This window comes from Oryctolagus cuniculus, chromosome 9, assembly GCF_964237555.1.
Source record: "Oryctolagus cuniculus chromosome 9, mOryCun1.1, whole genome shotgun sequence".
Taxonomy (NCBI): Eukaryota; Metazoa; Chordata; class Mammalia; order Lagomorpha; family Leporidae; genus Oryctolagus; species Oryctolagus cuniculus.
Window position 1 is genome coordinate 65305272 of NC_091440.1, and position 19133 is coordinate 65324404.

At 39.2% G+C, this 19133-nt stretch overlaps 1 protein-coding gene across 3 annotated transcripts in view; it reads left to right on the forward strand.

The window, feature by feature from the left end:
* LRRC63 (leucine rich repeat containing 63) overlaps positions 1-19133 on the forward strand; it is a 56739-nt gene that overhangs the window by 18080 nt on the left and 19526 nt on the right. For all 3 annotated transcript variants that reach the window (XM_017343482.3, XM_017343483.3, XM_051850057.1), the window contains exons 4-6: positions 203-256; positions 4089-4246; positions 17682-17780. In XM_017343482.3, the coding sequence (XP_017198971.1) occupies positions 203-256; positions 4089-4246; positions 17682-17780 (311 nt within the window). The remainder of the gene's footprint in view (positions 1-202; positions 257-4088; positions 4247-17681; positions 17781-19133) is intronic.

The window sequence follows — 19133 nt, forward strand, 5'->3', positions numbered from 1 at the left end:
TACCAAAGTCAAACTGGGAACTCTATCCAGATGCTAATGATGGGAACCAATAAGGAAATTTAAAAAAGATCAGAAAAACTAATATAAAGGTGTGGTGAGGTTAATTAATTATTCAGAAGGTGATCTAGATAAATCCCAATTCATGAAGTGAACAGTTGGAATGAATTCACAACACCCTCAATGAATTTTCTTTCTTTTCTAGAAAATATTTCATTAGAAAATGAAAAGGTAGAGACTGCCCCAAGACCATCTGAAGGTAAATGCTATGTTTATATCATTCCTTTAGACATTATACATAGTATACAAAAGTATCTATGATTATGTGTTTGTATGAGTATATATGAGTCATATATAATGTCTCCCCTTATTTTCAGTTCCTCAGCAATTTTTTAAATTTTAGAAAATTATTTATTGATTTATCTATTTGAGGAGGGGGAGAGAGAGAGAGGGGGAGAATGTTGGTTTATTCTTCAAGTGCTTGTAATGGTCATTGCTGGGCCTGGTTGAAGCCAGAAGCTGGGAATTCAATTCAAGTCCTCCTGGTGGGTAGCAGGAACCCGATTACTTGGGCCATTACAGCTACTTCCAAAGGTCTGCATAGTAGAAGCTGAAGTTTGAAGCTAGGCCCCAGAATCAAACCCAGGTACCATGATGTAGGATGCTGGCATCTTAACAGGCGTGTTACCACAAGGCTAAATGCCAATGCAGCAGCTATTTTTAAGAAGTGACTATAAACCATATATTGTACTGATACTGGGAAGATGAAAACCAGTGTATTCTTAATCTGGGTGGGGCAGATAACATGGAATAATGGGTGAATGACTTGCCGTGTGTAAGGAATCGTTTCCAGTGCTTTGGCCTTACTTACCAAGCAGAAATAAAATACCATCTTTGAAGAAATAATATCCCATCCTCGACTTCACATTATCTCTACAGACAGTCTCACAAATATAGTCTGCAGTAAATACTTTACAACCACCAGGTACACAAGGAGAAAAAATGAATGAAAACTCTCAGAAATAGTGAGCAGTATAAACATACCCACAGGAGAATTCAGTTTTAGGATTATCAGGCACAGATTTCAAGCAGCTCACTAGGCTAATCCTCCGCCTGTGGTGCTGGCACCCCACCCCCGGAGTTCTAGTCCTGGTGAGGGCGCCGGATTCTGTCCCGGTTGCTCCTCTTCCAGTCCAGCTCTCTGCTGTGGCCCAGGAGTGCAGTGGAGGATGGCCCAAGTCCTTGGGCTCTGCACCCACATGGGAGACCAGGAGAAGTACCTGGCTCCTGCCTTTGGATCAGCGCGGTGCGCCAGCAGCAGCACGCCGGCCGCAGCAGCCACTGGGGGGTGAACCAACTGAAAAGGAAGACCTTCCTCTCTGTCTCTCTCTCTCACTGTCCACTCTGCCTGTCAAAAAAAAAAAAAAAAAAAAAAAAAAAAAAAAAAAAAAGTAATGTGATAACTTCTGGTTCTGTCCATGATTGATTAGCTTGTATTGGACAAATTTTCCTACCACAATCAACTATTAAACCTGCCAGAAAGATATAAAACTGCTATTTAAGGCATTGGAAAATCAACCACGCACACATGACCTGAATGGCCACGGTCCCTGCAGAAAGGGAAATCCTCCGGTTAGTTCTCTGCCTTTGCCTTGGCTTTTGCCTGGGGCGTTTGTGGCTTGCACTATAGAAAGGAGTAGTGTAAAAAAAAAAGAAATTATCAATTCCCAACTTGACTCTCACTGGGATTAAACATGACAATAGGTCTGATCTGATTTCATCATCATTTAAAAAAAATCATCTATTATTTTTCACTTTATGTTTCTGTGCGGGAGCAAACTGTTGAAATCCTTACTTAAGGTAGACTAAGCTGATCTTCTGTATATTAAGATAATCGAAAATGAATCTTGATGTGAATGGAAGGGGAGAGGGAGTGGGAAAGGGGAGGGTTGTGGGTGGGAGGGACGGTATGGGGGGGAAGCCATTGTAACCCATGAGTCGTACTTTGGAAATTTATATTCATTAAATAAAAGATAAAAAAAAAAAAAAGAAAGAAAGGAGTAGTGTAGCTGATGGGGAAGATAGCATTCAGACTTCAGAGCTGCCAATAGCACTGGGACGTAAAGAGCAAAAATCTTAAAAAGGAAAGAATCGAAGGAGAATCAGTCTTAAAAAGCTGTCTACAAACTCCTTAAGGGTTTCGGCTGATTTCCAAGTTGTGCACATACAGGATAAGACTCCGAAACAGCAGAATCATTGGCGGAGAAACTAAGGAATTGAGGACAGATTTTTTTTTCAGCTACACATGAGACAGAAATTGGAGTACCAGCTCTGTCAAAGTATAAAGGTTTTTATAACCAAATAGAGTTTTCAGTTGAAGACCCAGAGAACCCATCACTAAGGAATAGGAATGATATTTTCTGAAAAGAACTAAGCTAAAATAGACTATCCCTAAAGAAGGTCAAAACCAATCCTTGACAAACCAAAGTGGCGCTTTTGCTTAAACAAAGAACAGCTAACACTTGTTAGAGATAACATTATCCAGATCCTTTAGCATTGTCCATCCATGAACTCCAGCTTCAAATTAAAAATTCACAAAGCGTCCTAAGATACAGGGTAAAAATGTTTGAAAGAAATAGACAATAGATACAGCCCCATGATTGATTCAGATAGTAGCATTTTAAGGAGGGAGTTTAAAGTGACTGTGATGACTGTGTTCAAGAAAATTAAGAAAACCTGGAGAATTTCAGCGGAGAACTGGTTTTTGTTTTTAAAATAACAGTTGAGCAAAACTCTAGAACAGCAAAAAGATAATATAACAAATTTACTCAATAGCTATGTTTAATAGATTATACATGGCAGAATGCTCTAAAGATAGGACTTTGTTAGCCGCTGTCCTTCCCAGTAGTTCTTTGTCAATATCTCTGGCATTAATTAACTTGTGGCACTCCTGCATGTCAGGAGCCTAAACAAGTTTTGGTGCTGTTTCTGCTTTATTGAGTTTCTTCTGCTCTGATGGTTCCCTCCTTGGAAAGTTGCAGGTATCTGTAAGGGCACTTGGAACTTTCAGAGATGTAGAAGGGAATTTCTAACCATCTGTGCTACTCTATCTCCCTCGCTTTATTGAAAAAGCAACTGGTTGGGCTTAGACCCTACAGGTAGGTGAACCCAGAGCTGGCCACAGACTTCGATCTTAATTCATTCCCCTTTCCATCTTGCTCCATCCCCTTCCTCTCTGTATCACCTTCTACATCTTTCTTTATTCTGAAGTTAACTTTCACATCTGTTGATCTTAAATGGGCATGGAGGGTCTATGTTAGAAATTAAGACCCAAATGTAATTTTTTTGTTGTTGTAGGATGCACTGTTTCCTCTCATTGAAGCAATTTAAGAATTACTGAGACTGTAGAAATATGTTTCTGCAAGTAATACATCGAGAATGGCTGGGAATGCATATTTCATAACATTTCAAAATATTTTCCTGCTGCACTTGATGTGTACTTGCATAGACCATTTGTGGTGGAAGGTGCAACTCACAAGAGTCATCATAAAAAGTAAATTTAAATTTAGATCCTCTCTGCTTGGGTAACTCCTGAGTTGTTCGTTTTCTGTCTTCCATTTCCTTTGTGAGATCTATACACTAAGGGAAGAGTTTAATTATATAAGACATTTGAGCCATGCATAAGATGATGTGAGGGGAAACGTGAAGCTACCCCTTGGAGTTATGTTTATATGATGTCCTTAATTAATTTTGAGAGCAAAGAAGTTATTTACATAATACATAGTAAAATTTTAAAAAGTTTTACATACAGTACAAAAACACTAAGACTGAAGGAATCTAAATCATACAAGTAGAAATCTAGGAGCATATTGTTCTCTTTTTGAAAGATAATTGTGCTATCTAATATTTTACAACAAACAAATAACACCCAGATCGGCAGACAGAACCAGCTGCGATTCAGTGGGCGGAGCTTGTGGAGAATACTTTCTAGAAGAGTGTAGGTAACCTTAATCTTACCATAGCATAAATACCTTCACATTTTTACTCTAAATAATGACATATAAGTTTCATGCTTTGTTTTATTTATTTAGTTCCTGTTACAATTGAAGAAGAAAAATCAGAGGTACTTACTTTACATGGTGAAGGTTTTAAGACTATTGCAGCAACACGATATGAAACATTGGCAGCTATGACTGATTTGGCCATAATGAACTGTCAACTATATGGAAGAAATGCACTTAATCTTAAGGTATGCTGGATAGTTTTACTTACATTATCCTGATGTATTATCAATTATTTTTTTGCTTTAGATTTCCCAAATTAGGCAAATTTCCATGATACTGAAAGAGCCTTTCCTGTTGCAATAGAAATTTCTCAGGAGCACATTCAAATTACATCTCTAAACCTATCTGTCCCAGTTTTCCTGAAGTCCACCAATTAAGTGGTGGTAGGGAAAGGGGAGAGAGAGAAGTGCCCCTTTTCTTTTTCTCTGAGTGAGTGGGCACCCTGTTAACCTCAGGGCTCTGGGCCAGACTCAAAGACAGTGTAGTCTGCTAGGCTGTCTCTCCGGCTATATCAGCGGTGGCACCGGCCACTGCAGTCTTATCTCACCTTGCTCTCCAGAGCTGGCGCTTTCTCCGGCTCTCAGCTGCTGGCGTTGTGTGTCGTGGCTGTGCTCTTTGCTGTGCGTCTGCACCTTCCACACAGATCCACAGCATCTCTCCTCCTCCCTCAGAATCTCCACTGCTGTTTTCCCTTCAACTCTCCCCTGAGAAGGCACTTTCTCCACTTTTTTTCCACTATTTTCTAATAGCCTAGAGCAGACCGCCCTGTCACTATTTTACCTCTTGGAATCTTCTGTATTTCTTCTTTCAAGAAATATCTATTCAGATATTTTACCTATGTTTTTTTTTTTTAAGATTTTTTAATTTATCTGTAAGGCAGAGTGACATAGAGAGGAAGAGAAAAAGACGAAGAGAGATCTTCCATCCATTGGTTCACTCCCCAAATGGCCAAAACAGGTAGGTCTGGGCTAGACCAAAGCCAGGAGCTAGAAACTTCATCCTAGTTTCTTACATGTGTGGAAGGGGCTCACACACTTGGGCCATTATCCACTACCTTTTCAGATGCATTAACAGGAAGCTAGATCAGAAGTGGAGCAACCAGGATTAGATCAAGCACTCCAAAATGGGCTGTGCTTGACCTATTGTGCCACAAAGCTGGACCCCTTTGCCCATTTCTTAATTGGAGTATTCATTTCTTTGTTGTTGAGTTTTTGAAATCCTTATATATTTTTGCCATTGATCCTTTCTCAAATGAATAATTTGGAAATATTCTGTTGGTTCTCTCTGCACTCTGTTGATTGTTTTCTTTGCTGTGCAGAAGTTCCTTAGTTTGTTATAATCCCATTTATCTCTTTTTGCTTTTATCACCTGTGTTTTGGGCATCGCCTATATTGATGTCTTGAAGTGTTTCCTCTATACTTTCTTCTGATAGTTTCATAATTCCGGTTCTTATATTTATATTTTTAATCCATTTTGAGTTATTTTTGTTAAGGTTGTTAGAGGTGAGAAGGGTCTTGCTTCAATCTTCTGCATATGGATATTCAGTTTTCCCAACGTCATTGATTTAAGAGGCTATTCTTTTTCCGTTTATTGTTGTCATCTTTGTCAAAGATAAGTTGATGACAGATGCATGAATTCAATTCTGAAATCTGTATTCTGTTCCATTGGTTTATGTGTCTGTTTTTAATCCAGCACAATTTTGGTTATGTTATAATAGCTTAATAGTAAGTCTTGAAATACAGTCTTGTGATATCTCCTTTTCCTTCAGGATTATTGTGGCTATTTGTGGTTCTCTGTGCTTTCATATGAACTTTAGAATTTTTTTTCTAGTTCTGTGAAGAATATCATTGGCATTTTGATGGGGATTATATTGAACATGTAAATTGTTTTGAATACTATGGACATTTTAATAGTATGAATTCTTCCAACTGATAAACATGGAAGGTACCTCCATTTTCTGTGTCTTGTGTATTGTCTTTTATTATTAGTGGTTTGTAATTTCCACTATAGAGTTCCTTCACATTGGTGGTTTTGTTTGTTTGTTTGATTTTATTTTTTTAACATTTTATTTGTTATACAAACTTCAAGCATGTCATGTATACAAAAGTAGTGATTCTTCCCACCCTATCCTCCCTCCTGCCTACCCTCCTACCCTTCTTCTTCCTCCTTCTCTGATGTTTTACAAAGATCAATTTTCAGTTAACTTTATACTCATAAGATTAACCCTACACTACATAAAAATTACACTAAATAGTATGAAGGGAAAAAAAAAAAAAACTACTGTTCCTCAACAGGCAAGTCAAGGGCTGTAAACCATCATAGAATGTCAAAATGTCAATTTCATTCCTATGCATTACACTTGATCAGGGTGTGTGTGTTTTTTATGTATTGTTAGATTTGATTTGCTAGTATTTTATTGAGAATTTTTACCTCTAGTTTGGTTGTTGCTATTATGGGCTTGTTTGGTTTGGGGATCAAGGCAATGCTACTCTCATAGAATTAATCCATTTCTTCTAGGTTTTTCAATTGTTGACCCATAGTTATACATAATAGTCACTAATGATTCTTTGTATTTTTATGGAATCTTTGTGATATGCCCTTTGTCACTTCTGATTTTATTTATTTGAGATTTCTCTCCTTTTTACTTAGTCTACCTAAAGGTTTATCTTTAGTTTTTCAAAGGTTTATCTTTTCAATGAACCAACTCTTCATTTAATTCATCCTTTGTAATGTTTTCTTAGTTTTTATATCATTTATTTCTACTCTAATCTTTGTTAATTCTTTCTATCTACTAATTTTGGGCTTGGTTTGATCTTATTTCCAGGTCCTTGATTTTTTTGGAGGAAGGTACACATATTTATTACTATAAACTTTCCTCTTAGTACTGCTTTTGTCATAGCCCATACATTTTTATATGTTGTTTCCACATTTATTGGTTTCATAGAAGTTTTAAATTAAACTTTGGTGTCTTAAATGACTTATTCTTCATTTGGAAGTATAATGTTGGTTATCCATGTATTTGTATAATTTGTTGTGATTTCTAATTTTATTCTATTATGATAAAAAGATGCATGATATGATTCTGATTTTTACATTTATTTATTTTACATTTATTTTATACACTTATTTTGAAGCCCAATAATATGGTATATCCTAGAGAATATTAGGTGAAAAGAATATGTATTCTGCATGTGTTGTATGGAATGTTCTATAGTTTCTGTTACATCTATTTCATCTATAATGTAGCTTAACTCTGCTGTTTGTTGATTTTTTTTTTTGTTTGAGTGACCTGATTGTTGATGAAAGTGGGATGTTGAAGTCTCTCCCTATTAATCTATTAGGGTTTATCTTTCCTTTTAGAACAAATAATATTTGTTTTAAAAAATTGGGTGCTGTAGCATGTTGTGTATTTGCATCTACTATCATCATATCTTCTTGTGAAATAGGTCCCTTGAAAATTATATAGTTAATAATTTTCTTTGTCTCTTTTACAATGTTTTTCTTTTTTCTATTTATTTATATATATAAAGAGAACAGATTTCAAGTATTCAATATATACAACTTTAAGCATGTAATAATATATCCCACTCTTCCTCCTTCCATCTTTCCTCTGCATTCATTTTTTTTCTTTTAATTTTTGTGATAACATAATTCAAATTTACTTTATAATTATAGAATTAATTCTCCACTAAATAAAGAATTCAACAAGTAGAAAGTAGAAAAACCACAGTCCTGCAGAAGTATAGACAAGGATTATAAACAATAGTAAAATCTCAAGATGTCAATTTCATTCATGTACATTACATTTTTTATACTCTATATATTGGCTATAAATCCATGAAAACATTTTTTTTCTAAAATCTGTTTTGTCTAATGTAAGTAGAGCTACCACTCTTCACTTTTTTTCCATTAGCAAGGAATATCTTCTTCCATGCTTTCATTTTAGTCTATTTGTCTTTACTAGTGATATGAGTTTCTTATAGACAGAATATTGCTGTCTTATTTTTATGCATTCAGTTTAAAACCATGCATCTATTTTTTTTTAGGGGTTGGCATCCCATGTGAATACCAGTTCAATCCTACCTGCTCCACTTCCTATCCAGTTCCCTGCCAATGCCACCAGAAAGGCAGAAATTAACTAAAGTCCTCGGGCCCCTCTACTTGGTAGACACAGATGGTGTTTCAGGCTCATGGCTTAGGCCTGGCCACACGCCAGACGTTGTGGCTATTTGGCTATCGGTTGGTGGAAGGTCTCTTTCTCTGTCTCTCCTCTCTCTGTCACTCTGCCTTTCGGAATAAATAAATCTTTTTTAAAAAGTATTTTTCAGTTTTAAAGGCACAATGACGGAGAGAGTGAGGGACAGAGAGAAAGGGGGAGAGAGTAAGATATCTTCTACTCACTGCTTTACTATCCAAATGGCTACTTCCCAAATGGCTATGGACAGGGCCATGCTGAAGCCAGGAGCCAGGAACTCCATCCTGGTTTCCCACCTGGGTGGCAAGTGCCCAAATACTCAGCTAGTCTTCTGCTGCCAGCCCTAGTGCCTTCGCAGAGGAGCTGGGGCTTTAACCTGTGGTCTGATATGGGATGCTGGTGTTAAAAGTACAGGCTTAACTTGCCACACCACAGTGCTAATCCCAGTCTGTACCTTCCAATTGGGGAATTTAGTCCATTTACATTCAAAGTTATTGTTGATGAGTAATGACAGACGTGTCATTTTTAAAAACCCTTATATTTTAATATTTATTGTTGTTTTTCTAGTAAATTTTATACTTTTATATGTTTTCATGATGGTAGTTAACTTTCTCAGTTTCTTTCTTATAGGATTTTTTTTTTTTTTTGGACAGGCAGAGTGGACAGTGAGAGAGAGAGACAGAGAGAAAGGTCTTCTTTTACTGTTGGTTCACCCTCCAATGGCCGCTGCGGCCAGCGCGCTGCAGCCGGTGCACCGCGCTGATCCGAAGCCAGGAGCCAGGTGCTTCTCCTGGTCTACCATGCGGGTGCAGGGTCCAAGAACTTGGGCCATCCTCTACTGCACTCCTGGGCCACAGCAGAGAGCTGGCCTGGAAGAGGGGCAACCGGGACAGAATCCGGTGCCCTGACCAGGACTAGAACCTGGTGTGCCGGCACCGCAAGGTGGAGGATTAGCCTATTGAGCCACAGCGCCGGCCATCTTATAGGACTTCTTTATTCATCCTTTGTAAAACTTGTCTGGTGGTAATAAATTCTTCCAATTTTTGTTTTCCTTTATTTCTCCTTCATTTGTGAAACATAGATTTGAAGATAAAGTTCTGGGTTTGCATATTATTTTCATTCCATTCCCTCCTGGCCCATAAATTTTCTATTGACACTCTGCTGTTATTCTATTGGGGTTTCCTTTAATTTGACTTGGTGCTTTTTCTCCTGTAGGTTAGAGGTTCTATCTTTGTATTATACTTTTGAGAGGTTGGCTTTAATGTGTAATAGTAAGGATCAGTTATGGTCCATGTTCCTATGAGCCTCCTGTACTGGGACTGAGATGTTCCTATGAGCCTCCTGTACTGTGCTGGGATGGCCACATGTTTCTCCAAAGTAAGAAACTTTTCATCTACAATTTCATTGAAGAGGTTTTCTATACCATTACTCCTTTTTTCTCTTTTATGGTTTCTCACAATTTGGAATTTTTTTTCTAGTCCAATTTCCAACTTATGCAACTGGGAAGATAGCAGAAGATGGCCCAAGTGGTTGGGCCCCTCTCACTCATGTGGAAAACCAGGATGGAGTTCCTGGATCCTGGCTTTGGCCTGGCTCGGATCAGGCTATTGTGGGCATTTGGAGAGTGAACCAGAAGAAAATCTCTATCATTCTCTCCCCCTACTCCGTGTGTGTGTGTGTGTGTGTGTGTGTGAGTGAGAGAGAGAGAGAGAGAGAGACTTTTCCTTACATATAAATAAATCTTAAAAATAAAGAAAAAGAAAATTTGCTTGTTTAGTGGTATCCCAATGGGAGATCCAAGATGGCTGAATAGCAAGAAACTGCACTGACTTCAGCCACAGAAAGCTAACAGGAGAACAGAAAGAACCACATTCCCGTGGAGCTGACTGACGGAATTTTCAGTAGAGAAGTGACAGGACAGAAGAGAGACCCTTGTGGGTCAGTGAGGAAAGAGACATGCTTGTGCCTGAACTGCCAGCCAACTTTGCATCCACACATCTGTCTGGCAAATACCATCTTCCTAAGACAAGGTAAGATGAGGTCATTATGTCACCTCACCGCTGGCAGCTTTAACTGAGAGAATTCTACAGTCCCTACAGTGACTTCAAGTCCAGCCTGGAGAGCTGACTGGGCTGTGGGCGGCTACTCTGCTCCAAGAAGGGAAGTCACATTGCCTTCCTCCCCACCCCACCCCCGAAAGTGCCTGTCTCAGAGGAGTACGGTGGAGTCCTGGCGGAAGCCTGCTCTGACTCAGCAGGCAGCACAGTTATGCTGCTACCAGAGCCTGGAGGAGAGGAGCATGGTTCAGTTCACATCCCCTAGTCCTGGAATTAGGGTTTTCGGTGTTAGGAGCCCTAAGACCAGTTTCATTCTTCCTGTATGACCTGATGAAGGTCCCATCCACATCGCATATTCCTAGAGCCATAGCTATCGGTGTCCAAAACCCCAGCATCACTTAGGCTTGCCAGTGGGACAAGGGGGCATCTCCCTTTGTGTCCCTCAGCACTAAGAATAAGTCCCTGGCTATCACAATCCCTAGTGTAACTGACATTCAGCTCTGTGGAAACTGAAGATACAAACCCTAGGGAGCTCACATTCCCCTCAAGTCACACTTCTATCCTTATGAACTGTAGCAGCCTTGTCCCACTGTCTCACTTATAGACAGAGCTGACATTGATTAAAGCAAAAGAAACTGCTCAGAGGTTGCACTCCTGGGCTCACCGAGAACCAAACCCAAAGCAACAAGCTCAGTGATGCCCTGCATTCCATCTAAACCAAACTTTTTTTCAACAAAAAGAAGGTGGAACTATTACACCAGATGCAGAGACATCAACGTAGGGACACAGGAAATATGATGAAATAAGTTAGCATGACATCTCCATAACAGCAAAATAGTTCTCCAGAAAAAATTCCTGATCTGAAGGAAATCTATGAAATGCCAGAAATGGAATTCAAAATAATAATTGTAAGGAAACTCAGTGTGATGCAAGAGAATACAAGTAGACAGATTAAATAAATGAGGAAAACAATAGGTGACGTGAATGCGACATTCTCTAAGGAGATAGAAATCATTAAAAAGAACTAAACAAGTTTCGGAGATGAGAACTTCAATCAATGAAATAAAAAGACAGAGAAAGGAAGAAGGAAGGAAAGTGGGAGGGAGAAAGGGAAGAAGGGAGAGACTATCATTATGCTCTTATAATTGTATCTGCAATTACTTTGACTCTCTTAAAAGCTAATTAAAATAATTTAAAATAAAAAATTAAAATATGATTGAGTGCTGTAACAGCAGAATAGACTGAGTGGAGGAAAGAATTTCTGATCTGGAGGACAAGACTTTTGAAATAACCAATCAGACAAAAATGAGGAGAACATAATTAAGAATGAAGAAAGCCTACAATTTTAAGCAACCAATTCTTCATATTATGGGGATCCCTGAAGAAGAAGAGAAGGAAACAGGCACTGAGAACCTATTAAATGAAATAGTAGTTGAAAACTCGAAAGTCTTGAAAGAGACACAGGTGTCAGATAGAGGAAGCTCAAAGGATCCCACACAGACTCAACCAAAAATGATTTCTCCAAGGCACACTGTAGTCAAATTGGCAAGAGTTAAGGACAAAGAGAGAATCTTAAAGAGAGTAAGAGAAAAGCATCAGGTTACATATAAAAGAAAACCAATTAGACCAAAGAACACTTCTTAGCAGAAACCCTACAAGCCAGAGTGATTGGAATGTTTATTTAAGGTCTTTAAAGAAAAAAAAAAAAAAGAACTTCCAACCAAGAATAGTATATCCAGAAAAGCTGTTCTTTAGAAGTGAAGAAGAAATTATTTCCCTGATAAGCAAAACTTGGAGAATTCACTAAACTAGACCAGCCTTACAAGAAATTCTGAAGGGAGTTCTACATTGGAAGTAAACATGAAAACACATAGCGCTATCAAATTCACTGACAGAGCAGGTACAATCAATAACCAACCAACAAAGTGACAGGTGTTAGTTCTTATCTGTCAATGCTAAGTTTTGTTGTTGTTGTTGTTGTTGTTTTGACGGGCAGAGTGGACAGTGAGAGAGAGAGACAGAGAGAAAGGTCTTCCTTTTTCATTGGTTCACCCGCCAATGGCCACTGCGGCCGGTGCGCTGCGCCCATCCAAAGCCAGGAGCCAGGTGCTTCTCCTGGTCTACCATGCAGGTGCAGGGCCCAAGAACTTGGGCCATCCTCCACTGCACTCCCGGGCCATAGCAGAGAGCTGGACTGGAAGAGGAGCAACCAGGACAGAATCTGGCACCCCGACCAGGACTAGAACCCAGGGTGCCGGCTGTGGGGAGCAACTGGGAGCAACTCGGACTAGACTAAGTTATTGGAATTAAGACTTATTCTATGCATCTGCTCTCCCACAATATGGCGCTGGGAGAGGAGAAAACAGCTTCTACGCAGCTGCCTCTTGCCAACTTGAGTGATGACCTCCAGGAGCTGATCCTGCTCCTGATTGGAGGAGAGCAGCGTACTCGGCATGTGGGCAGCTGGTTGGGATTGGCGGAAGAGGACTATAAAGGAGGAGAGAGACAACATGCACCAGGAACATCTAAGGGGAACATCTATCTGAAGGAACACCTGTGCAGCCCCCGAGAGAGCCGGCTGGTGGTGTACCGCTCCCCCGCGGAAGTGGGGAATGTGGCAGGGGGAACCGCCCTTCCACGGAGGTGGAAGGGACGGTAGCCAACCCGGGAAGAACCAGCAGCAAACCCGGGGAGGGCCGAGAAGATGAAAGAACAGCGCAGGGTCCTGTGTTGTTCCTCCACGAAGACAGGGAGCGACAGCCGGCGCCGCAGGCAGAGGATTAGCCTATTGAGCCGTGGCACTGGCTTGTCAATGCTAACTTTGAAAGTAACTGGATTAAATTCCCCAGCCAAAAAATTTAGGTTGAATGAATGTATAAAAAAAAACAAGATCTAACTTTATGTTGCCTACAAGAAACTCACTTCACAAATAAATATACACATAGACTGAAAGTGAAGGGCTAGGAAAATATATACCAGGCAAATGGAAACCAAACATGAACAGAAGTGTCTATACTCAGGTTACATAAAACAGGCTTTGTGGGGAGCAACTCGGACTAGACTAAGTTACTGGAATTAAGACTTATTCTATGCATCTGCTCTCCCACAATATGGCGCTGGGAGAGGAGAAAACAGCTTCTACGCAGCTGTCTCTTGCCAACTTGAGTGATGACCTCCAGGAGCTGATCCTGCTCCTGATTGGAGGAGAGCAGCGTACTCGGCGTGTGGGCAGCCGAGTTGGGATTGGCGGAAGAGGACTATAAAGGAGGAGAGAGACAACATGCACCAGGAACATCTAAGGGGAACATCTATCTGAAGGAACACCTGTGCAGCCCCCGAGAGAGCCGGCTGGTGGTGTACCGCTCCCCCGCGGAAGTGGGGAATGTGGCAGGGGGAACCGCCCTTCCACGGAGGTGGAAGGGACGGTAGCCAACCCGGGAAGAACCAGCAGCAAACCCGGGGAGGGCCGAGCAGACAAAAGAACAGCGCAGGGTCCTGTGTCATTCCTCCATGAAGAGGGGGAGCGACAGGCTTTAACTGAAAAACTATAAAAAGAGACAAAGACAGACATTTGATATTGATAAATTGATCAATTGATATATTGATTAATTCAGTAAGAATATATAACAATCATAAATATATATGCACCCAATATAAGACCACCCAGATATGTAAAGCGAATACTATTAGACCTAAAAGGAGAGATAGACTCCAATAGTAGAGGGGAATTCAACAACCCACTGCCATCAATGGACAGATAGATCATCCAGACAAAAAATCAACAAAGAGACTTTGGAGCTGAATCATACTATTGAGCAAATGGACCTAACAGACATTTAAAAAACATTTCACCCAATAGCTACAGAAAACACATTCTTCTAATCAACATATAGGACATTCTCTAGGATAGACAATATATTGAGCCATGAGTCAAATCTCAATAAATTAAAAATGATTGAAATCATAAAATGTATCTTCTCAGACTGCAAAAGAATAAAACTTAGAAATCACCAACAAGAACAATAGAGCATTTAAAATTAAATGGAAATTAAACAATATGCTACAGAATGACAAGTGGGTCATCGAAGAAATTAAAAAGGAAATCAAAGTCTTTCTGCATTGCATCAAAATCTATGGGATATAAACAGCACTCTGGCCTCAGAATCAGCCCTTAAGGCATTCGGATCTGGCTTAAGAGCCCATGAGAGTATTTTAGGCATGGAAAGCCAAGACACTCTGGCAAAAAAAAAAATGACCTAAATGAGTGGGACCCCCGTGGAAAGAACAGGTCATCAAAGAAGGAGGTACCTTTCTCTGAAGGGAGGAGAGAACTTCCACTTTGACTATGACCTTGTCTAAATAAGATCAGAGCTGGTGAACTCAAAAGGCTTCCATAGCCTTGGCAACTCATGACAAGAGCCTAGGGTGATTACTGACACCATAAACAAGAGTGTCAATTGTTAAGTCAACAACAGGAGTCAATGTGCACTTACTCCCCATGTAGGATCTATGTTCTTAATGGGTTGTACAACGTGAATTAATGCTATAACTAATACTCAAATAGTACTTTACATTTTGTGTTTCTGTGTGGGTGCAAACTGTTGAAATCTTAATATATATTTATTAAATTGATCTTCTGTATATAAAGAGAATTAAATGAATCTTGATGTGAATGGAATGGGAGAGGGAGCAGGAGATGGGAGGGTTGTGGGTGGGAGGGAAGTTATGGGGGGGGGGGGAAACTGATGTAATCCAAAAGCTGTACTTTGGAAATTTATATTTATTAAATAAAAGTTAAAATTAAAAAAAAATCCATGGGATAAAGCCAAAGCAGTATTAAGAGGGAAGCTTATAGCAATAAGTGCTTACGTTAGATCTCACACAATGAATCTAATGATGCATCTTAAGGACATATAAAAATGAGAGTAAACCAAACCCCAACTTAGCAGGCAGGAAGAAATAATATTGGAGCAGAAATAAATGAAGTTGAAACAAAATATATGAAAGATCAACAAAACACAAAGCTAGTTTTTTTAGAAGATAAATGAAATAGAAAAACCTGTAGTCAAACTAACAAAAAAAGAGGAAAAACTCACATACATAAAATTAGAGTTGAAAAAGTAGACATTACAACCAACATCATAGAAATACAAAGTATCATAAGAAACTACTGAGAACAACTACATACAAAATTAGAAAACCTTGAAGAAGTGGATAAATTCCTGGATACATATAACATACTAAGATTTTCTAAATCAAGAAGTTATAGAAAATCTAAACAGACCCATAACAAGTAATGAGATTGAAGCATTCATTAAAAGTCTCCCATCAAAAAAAGGCCAGAACTGGATGGTTATTAGTATTCTTCCAACAATATTAGACTCCAGTAAGATTCCAGAGTAGAAACCTGAGCTCAGTGTGGGGCACAGTGGGTGATAGGAAAGAATTAAAAATTATAAATCCTGATCTATATCAGGGACTTATTAAAGGTACAGAATTTATATAAACAAAATTAATATAATACAGACTCGGTATATAAATGCTAAGAGGTTGTTAGTGCAATTCAAGGGACTAGGAAAGCCCCCACATTCCTTATACTATTTAGTTCTTCACAACTTTCCATGGCAGCAACAGAAAACAGGTTTTATGACGTGATGGAAAAGGTAGCTCCCTGGGCACTACAGTGGGGTGGGCCTTGTGGTATACCCACTGCTTTGGGACTCCCTGAGGCAACACGCAGCCCTGGACACACTCTAAGTCTGTTCTACTTATTAAGAACACACAATACTGTGTACCAGTGACAACCTAGTTTCATGATGTACCAGTGAGCAAGACAAACAAAATGCCTACTTCATGGAACTTATACGTTGGTGGGGTAAGATCACACATACATACATACGTACATACGTAGACACTTATGTGTAGTATTTCTTGTGGTGATAAGAACTGTGAAGAAACAGTGGAAGGTACAGACGGGGCACTGGTTTGAAAAGTTGCTTTTTATGATACACTGTCAGGGAAGACCTCTCTGGAGGAAGTGTTACCAGACAGCTGATGATAAGCAGTCAGCATGGTGTGGCCATTGGGGTTAGTGGTTAAGATACCGGCTAGGTTGCACATCCCATAGCAGAATACCTAGGTTTAAGTCTTGGTTCCAATTCTGACTCCAGATTCCTGCTAATGTTGACCCTGAGAAGCAGTGGAAATGGATAAAATGATAGAGTCCCTGCTACCCACGTGGGGAACCCAGATTGAGTTCCCAGCTTCTGGTTTTAGCCTGGCTCAGTCTGGGTTATTGAGGGCATTTGAAGAATAAATCAGCTAATGGGGGCATGCCCTCCCTTTCTCTCTAATAAAGTTTTTGTTGATGTTGTTATTTTCAAAAAAGCATGGCTTGGAATTTGGAGCACCAATTAGAGTGCTGCTTGGGACACTTGCATCTCCTATTGGTACCTGAGTTTGGGTCCTGGCTCTGCTTTCCATTCCAGTTTCCTGCTAATGCACACCTTTGTAGGCTGCTAATGCAATCCTAGGAGATAATAGGTGATGATGACTCAAGTGGCTGAGTCCCAGTCACCCATGTGGGAGACCCAGATGGAGTTCCTGGATGCTAGCATTGGCTTGGCCCATCTCTCTCTCAACAAACATTTATTTCTCAGTTTTGCAGGCTGAGATCAAAGTGGAAATCAGTTAAGTTCCTGGTAAGCATTTTCCTGCCAGATGGCTACCTTCTTGCTGAGTCATCAGATGGCAAAGGTAGAGAGTCACTTTCTGTTCTTAGGAGAACACTAATTCCATTATGGGGTCCCTGGTAGTCTCATTTATACCTAAGCACCTCTCAAAGTCTTATTTCCAAATAGATTACAACTTTAACATATGAACTTGGAGGGAACACAATCATTCAGTCCGTAGCAATGCATACATTTCTCTCAATCAGAAACTGATGTATTTAACATGAAATTTTAGGAAAATATTAGATTAATAAATAAATAAATAATAGAGAAATAGAAGTATAGACATAAAAAATGAACAGAAGAGATAATATAAAACAGACTAAATTACTTATATTTCAGCATGTAGTGGGTACTCAATAAATATTTGCTTGTTATTGATTGAAATAAAACAGTCATGTATATAACACTATACTCACCCCATACATAAATATTTAGTAGTGTTTCTAATTTATTTGTTACTTAAGAAAGTATTATGACAGGATAAAAAAAGAGTGGAAAATGGATATAGGCTTGCTAGTGTATCATATCAAATATTTTATTCACATTGTATACTCCTTTTTTCCACTCATATAAAATATTTTGTGCATTGTTAATGATTAACATCTTCTCTCTTGCTCTTGTCACTTTATTTTAGGGCTTTTTTCTCTTGAATTGTCCAGACTTGACATGTTTGGCCTTCCAATTGATATACCTTAATTTATCATTTAATGATCTCTATCACTTTCCCACAGAAGTAAGTCCATTTTTATTACCATATATATTACTATACTTGTTATTGTGGATAATAATCATAATAAAATAGGTATCTTATGAAACCCTAAAGTTATTATTAAGTAAATATGGTTTTGGATTGCATTCAAAAAAAGCTATTTCAGAAGTATGAAAAGTTGGCCGGCGCCGCGGCTCACTAGGCTAATCCTCCGCCTAGCGGCGCCGGCACACCGGGTTCTAGTCCCGGTCGGGGCGCCGGATTCTGTCCCGGTTGCCCCTCTTCCAGGCCAGCCCTCTGCTGTGGCCAGGGAGTGCAGTGGAGGATGGCCCAGGTGCTTGGGCCCTGCACCCCATGGGAGACCAGGAGAAGCACCTGGCTCCTGGCTCCTGCCACCGGATCGGCGCGGTGCGCCGGCCGCAGCGCGCCGGCCGCGGCGGCCATTGGAGGGTGAACCAACGGCAAAGGAAGACCTTTCTCTCTGTCTCTCTCTCTCACTGTCCACTCTGCCTGTCAAAAAAAAAAAAAAAAAAAAAAAAAAAAAAAAAAAGAAGTATGAAAAGTATAGTAGTTCTTTCATAGGACCATGCATGATATAATCCTCAGAGACATGTTACAGTGTTATAGTCAGTCTCTCAAACATGTTCTAATAATTGTACAATGTATTTTAAATAATGTGTTCTAACTGAACAAAACCTAAGTAAGACTTCTATGTACTAATCAGAAACTTTAAAGTTAGTGATCAGATAATATTGAAACAAGTTTTCATTGTCATATGCCATATGCTAAAAGGATATTCTATTTAATAAAATGGATCAGGAACAAGTAGATATTAGAACTAGTTTAGTGTCATTTTAAATACATTAGCCATTATGAATATTTAGGGTATATTATGTCCTCTCTGTCTGGTTGTGCTTCATTAGTCACTGGATTATTGGTTGTTTTTTGAATTGATTTCCAGAGTGTTGGCTTTTAGTTGATTGATTTTAGTGAGTTGTCCTTATTCCTATTTTCGAACATGCAGTATTGAAAAGATATATTTTCCATACTTTCCGTATAATTTTTTTTTCAGTACCAGGAAGAAATGCTTAAAACCAGTTTTAGTAACTTGAAAAATTGACAGGAATTCCCAAGAGATCTTAATTCTTCACACTAATTTAATCTTTCTTCTAAGTAGACAGAGATAATGTGTAAATACAAAGGAACTATTTAGATCTAAGAAATAAAGTGAAATCTGTGAAATTTGACATTAAGGTGCAGACCTATGTTGCATAACTATAAATAAAATGTGTCAATGAGGATGGCAATATCCAGGCATAGAAGGGTTGGCTAATGATGTTCAGTTGTTAGCATGATGTAAAGGCATGAGAGGCAGAA